Source organism: Corvus brachyrhynchos, unplaced genomic scaffold (genome assembly GCF_000691975.1).
Source record: "Corvus brachyrhynchos isolate BGI_N302 unplaced genomic scaffold, ASM69197v1 scaffold56, whole genome shotgun sequence".
In the NCBI taxonomy this organism is placed as follows: Eukaryota; Metazoa; Chordata; class Aves; order Passeriformes; family Corvidae; genus Corvus; species Corvus brachyrhynchos.
Genome location: NW_008238664.1, coordinates 7,928,688 through 7,934,687, shown reverse-complemented (window position 1 = coordinate 7,934,687; position 6,000 = coordinate 7,928,688). Strand labels below are relative to the sequence as shown.

Sequence of the window (6,000 nt, the reverse complement as noted above, 5' to 3'; positions counted from 1 at the left end):
CACTTTGTTTACTCATCTCTTGGTATGTTACTTGAAAGTCATGGTGACTGCATTCTCTTAAAATTGGAGGTATATTCCATATTTAAAACAGATCAAGCTTTTTTATTTTCCTGATTACATTTTTCTGAAGAACTGAAATGAACATTTTCTTGTGCTACAAAAACCAGTTAAGCATGTGCTGATCTTTAGGAGAACAGCCCTTCGGAGATACGCAGCCAGAACTTAACCAACTGACTTTCAACTGGCATTTTAAAGTTAGTTTTAGTATAGAGATGGCTTTGCATGGCAGTGAGCATAAATTTGGATATTTAAAATAAATCTGTTAATGGATTGACAGTTGTGATATATCTGGATTACAGTTCATTTTTGTACAAGTGAGAATATTAAAAGACAGACATGCTGCTGCTGTGTCATCATTCCCTGATGTTCTATATCTAATCAACTCACTATCTCTAACTTACTCCAAATGTGTGCAAAGCCAAGATGAGATCTGTAAATCAGGTCAGGATTCTCATCTATGTACATATGGTATAGGTAGTTGGGAAAAGATGGATACAGAATAGCAAATCTTAAAATACTGAGATTTGAGGGTAGCTACTATTACTGATTTTATCTGAATAGAAGTAGGAAATGTTTGTGTTGCTATAAGCAGTTACTGAAATTTCCATGTTCTGACTGTGAAATCAGTAAATTGACCTAAAGATGTAGAGTAAATGTTGGACCATGTAATAGGAACATACTAATGTAGGGGAACATCAGGAGGGACATACATGTTAAAAATTTTTCTTTGTTAAAGCTGCTTCCTTACAGGACTTGGACACTAAAACCAGCTCCTAATAGAAGCAAATGAAAAGCTACAGTTAACATAAAAGAACTTGAGAACACAAAAGCAGGTCTTTTATAATAAGATTGCAGGGTTAGCAGACAACACTGTATTTGAATCCATTTGGTTATAGACTATATTCCATTTTGCTTACATTTGTACAGAATATAACTATTTACAGCAAAAACTTGGGCTTTGAGTCCTCTCTTGAACTTTCTTCAGTTCTAATGTGTAGTCTAAAATGAAATTTAATGTTAATTTATAAAAGGGAAGTAATTATGGCTTTAAACTAGAAATGAATGGAGCAGTAACTTGAACAGTGTGTTTGTCTGGCTGATCTCATGGTCCGTTAGCAAAGCTGTAGACTCTTGTGTAGGTGTAAAACATAAAACTTCATCTGTTGTGGCCAGGCTTGATAGGGCCTGGAACAGAAAACATATATTAAAAAAAGAAGGACTTAGCTTGTGACTTACAGAACTTAAAAATAGTTATGGGCTAAAGCAAGTAATTCTAAATGAGGTATGCAAAGGTCTGGACACTTGAACTGTTGATGGCATTTTTCATTTTTATTTACATTTTTTTCTTCTCCCCCAGATGGGCACGTTTGAACTTTAGCATTGGCAAAGCAGCTATCTATTCAGCAAAGAAAACAGACTTCCCTCTGGTTTTCTTTCTACCCTACCTATCCCACTAATTATTTTTTTAAGTCATCACCATTTAAAATCTGAAAAATAATATCCAGATAAATCTATTCTTATGGATTGTCTGGCACAAGGATTTATTTCCCCAGTGTTTACAATTTTTAAAACACTTTCTTCATAACTTGAACTCTTCTATTTTTTTTTTTTTATTTTACTCTTGCCTTTTTCCAGACCCAACAGTAATAGCAAAGATGCCTGGCCATCATTACAGAGTTCAAGTAAATCAGCCAACGGTTTAACAATGGAACACAGGAAAACGCCTCCTATATTAGAAAATGGCACAGACCCAGAACACATGACTCCAGATGGTGCAGACTCAGATTTCGGGTAATTGCACTGCCTTTTATACTTCAGATAGCTTGCTTTCTCTCTCACTGATTGGTGTGGAGGGAATGATTCTTCAGTCTCTCTGGTTGGAGAGCTGGATTCAAATCCTGATCAGGTCACAAAAAGCTGGGCTTAGCATGGCCCATGTTAAAAAGACTGATTGGCAGACTGTGCAGGGGAACCCTAACATGAAGTTAGTAAGTGACAACACAGGTAAGAGCTGAGTGGAACAGAATAACCAGGGGATCAACAGCTTGTACAGCTGCACAGTCCCAGTCAGAGCTGAGCCCTTCCTTTTTTTCTATACAGAAGCTTCCACAAAAGCACATGCAGTACATCAGGAGGCTTGTCACTTGGAAAAGCTTCAATAGAGGGAAGTTAAATGTTAGGGCTAAAATATCTGTCGTTTTCTTCTAGTGATGTGTTCCAGAAACACAACTCCAGAGCAAAGGGTTCCCCAGTTACCACTTGGAGGGACAACAGGGCAGCAGATTCAACTGAGGCTTCTTTGTGTAGCGGAAGTAGTTCATCTGCTTACAATAACCTCTTATTGCCAGCCAACATTTTTTCTTTTTTGATGCCCTTCTTGAATAGAACCGGTGTCCTCTTCTACCTTACACATCACTTGCAGTTCCAGTTTTAGTCTGTAGTTGTGCTGGTTTGTTATTTATGGACCCCTTCAGGTAATACACATTTGGCTCATTCAGAGGTTGGATGGGGGAAAAGCAAGGTAAACCCTAATATTTCAAGCAGTGGTGCTGCTGAGTAAGTAGCCAATCTTCATTTTAAATCAATATTGAACCCATGCATTAAAATAGAGTGTGTTGCTGAAAGTGGTACCTTCTTGTTAGGCTAAATAACAGTCCCATTGAGGAGTGATCAGAGAGCCTGTGAATTGCCTCTCAGTAGCGATGTGCAATTTTCTTTTCTTCCTGAAAAGAACGTATTAAATGTAAATAAAAATATTATAGTCAATAAGTCTTGTTCGTTCCTGAGGGCTGGAAGTCTGTCTTGCAAATAAAGGCTCCTTAGGCAGGTTCAAGTATAACAACCATTTTCATCATTTAGATTGTCAGTAAAAGTTGTCTTACTCATAGCTTTTTAGACTGCAGTATTGTGACTGTTAGCTGTTGGGGAAGTATTTTACTAGACAGGAATATCAGCTCTACAATCAGAATTGATTGTGTATTGAAGAGTCTACAGCAAATTTCTGTGCTATAGGTATTTAAAATTGCTAACCAAAAGCAGTTTGTTTCAAATGGAAGAGCTTTATTCATGCTGTGGGACCACTAAGTAGAGAGTATTTGTAAATCTTCACTGGAGTAATGCAGTGGTTTTTCTTTTGTAGTCATAAATATTTCATAATTTGTAGTCATAAATATTTCAGCTTAATTTATCTGTTTGAGATACTAACCCAATCAGTGCTCTTTTTTTACAAAAAAATTTATTGATGATTACTCTTACACAGTTTCTTTTAGAATGGAGAAGTAATTCTGCTGGGTTTCGATTAGTCATTTTGGGGTGAGGGGAAGAATTATCAGTGGAAGCAATCTTACGAATTGTTGACCTTACTGTATGGCTGTATGCCGTAATTAAACTTTGCAGCAGCAAGGGCTGTTTGAAAACAAAGTGTATCTAGAATCTGAAGTCTGCACCCAGGTAAAAGAAATTGTTACATGTATTTTTCCTGTGCTAACATCGTAACTGTAATTTGACTTGTATCACATTGGGGCCTCTTAATGGAACTGAAATTCAAGTTCTTACTTCTGGTGCTTGTTTGTAGAATCTGTGTATTGGCCTGCGCAGCTTGATGCTTGTGCATCTTTTCTTACGGGTAGATGACAAAGAGAGTACCTTGAAGTTGTGAAGCAAAGATTTTAGTGTGAACTTCAATAATACCATTTCATTAGTGCGGTATTTAGCATAATTAAGGCAACTCACAGATGCCCATAAGAATCTTGAATCCTGAGATGTGCCATTAATTTCAAACAATAATTTGCAGTGAATGGCTTTCTGAGGTGGTTTTCTGCTGTATCTTAGTATTATCCTTATTATTGGCAGTTTTTTGTGCTATGTTTTTTTTCCCCTTCTGTCATCTCAAACCTCAATTTTTTTAACTTGGGACTAATGTCTGCTGGTTAAAATCTTAAAGGCTGGTAGGAAGCTTAACTTCCCACCAAGACTAAATCGTTAATTTAATGTTTTATCTCTCCCAGATTTATTTAGGATTTGTATGGAAACTGAAAACTTGTGTATTTGGAAAACAGATATTTTCAAGTTTCTTTACAGGAGTATCATAGATGGAACTGACTGTTACAAAATACTGCCGTAGGATAGAGTTCTGGCTTTTTGTATGGTATAGAGTAGCTATGAACATGTTCAAAACTTTTCTTTTATTCCTTAAGGTGGTCAGCAAGCAGAGTGGAGGGTGGTGAAAAGAAGTATTACAGTATATGACAAATGATTGGAATGCTTATGATTAAAAAAGCAGTCTCATAAAAAAAATAAGTGGACTTTTTTCCATCTTAATTCCTACTTCTTAATTTTGCTTTGTTTTTATTTTAAGGCTTGTCTTCCACTGCAAAAGCAAATGTTGATTTTTCATGTTAAATACTTGAGTGTCTTACTGTCTTTTTCCCTTCCACTTTTGCAGCCCTATCGATAAACCTTCAGATTCCCTCAGTATAGGAAATGGTGACAGCTCTCAGCAGGTAAGACACAAAGATAAGTGCTCTGAAAGTAACAAGTGGGTTTGAGGACTTAATGCAACTTGCAGTTGGAGAAGCAAGTATTTTCTGAAGTGTATCATAATTGGGCATTAATCCATTGGGAATGGATTAATGGGCCAGGAGGTGGTGGAGTCTCCGTCTCTGGAGGTGTTTAAGAAAGGACTGGATGTGGCACTTGGTGCCGTGGTCTAGTTGACAAGGTGGTGTTCAGTCATAGGTTGGACTCAATGATTTCAAATGTCATTTTCCACCCTAGTTTCGTCTGTGATAATTTTAAATAAAATTTTAAAAGGCTATCTCTAAGTTGATTTTTTGTTTGACCTTGTGCTGAGCTTTATCTTAACAAACCCAATTGTGGCCAAAAGTTTTGAGGAAATTTTTTATCTGAATTAGTGAATATTTTATATATAAACTCATGTCCTAATTTTTCTCTTTTTCTCTTGCCTGTAGATAACAAACAGTGACACACCTTCACCACCACCTGGTTTAACAAAACCCAATCCAGTTATACCCATCAGTTCATCTAATCACAGTGCACGGTCCCCTTTTGAAGGGGCTGTAACAGAATCACAGTCACTCTTCTCTGACAACTTCCGGCACCCTAACCCCATCCCTAGTGGGCTTCCTCCATTCCCCAGCTCTCCACAGACTTCAAGTGACTGGCCCACAGCACCAGAACCACAGAGCCTCTTCACATCAGGTACATCCACAAGTTACATGGCTTGGTATTGCAATTGCTTAAACTTGTATGGAGTTGTACAGGGCTTAAAACTCTGTAGAACCTGAATGTCTAGGACTTATTCCATACTGTGTTTTCCCCCCTTAAAAATGGCAAAAAGATTTGTCACTTAACTGCAAATGAATTGCACTGACCTAAGGGTTTCTTCTTAAAGAAACTTTACAGAGCTTTCAAGCTGCATGGCTGAATTGAGAGTACTTATTTTAGTTTTTCTTAGCAACATGTATAGGATGTCACATGTATGCTTTAATATTTAGTGTTACAGGTTTTTATTGAGAATGGGGAAAATATAGGGTATCAGTATATATTGCTGTGATAATCTGTAGTTCTAATATCAGAAGCTGTTCTGTAGAATTCAGAATTTTCTTTAGTATCCTGCATAGTTATCTGAAGGTGCCTAATCTTTCTCTTTCTGAGGTCAGATTCTATGAATTCAGACAAGTTATGTTTAATTTCATCACCTGAAAGATACCTGTATTTTCCAGGTACTTTCCTATGAAATACCATGTCTCATGCATGAAACATCGTTTTAGTTGCAATGATAGAGTCTTGGGAGTGGTTAACAGTATTTAAGAGCTCACAAATTGTAGGTCTGAGGGAATTGTTAGAAAATTAAATTAAACTGTATCAGTAAAAAATGGAATTCAAACAATGTTATGACAGAGTTGGTTTACTTAGTGA

The 6,000-nt window shown here is 36.8% G+C and overlaps 1 protein-coding gene across 4 annotated transcripts in view; it reads left to right on the top strand.

Moving 5' to 3' along the window:
* The window catches only part of CNOT4 (CCR4-NOT transcription complex subunit 4), a 49,775-nt gene that overhangs the window by 24,062 nt on the left and 19,713 nt on the right, over positions 1-6,000 (top strand). For 2 of the 4 annotated variants that reach the window (XM_017737965.1, XM_017737963.1), the window contains exons 8-10: positions 1,696-1,851; positions 4,505-4,562; positions 5,031-5,280. In XM_017737965.1, coding sequence (XP_017593454.1) covers positions 1,696-1,851; positions 4,505-4,562; positions 5,031-5,280 — 464 coding nt within the window. The remainder of the gene's footprint in view (positions 1-1,695; positions 1,852-4,504; positions 4,563-5,030; positions 5,281-6,000) is intronic. The other 2 variants (XM_017737966.1, XM_017737964.1) reach the window with 1 other exon arrangement.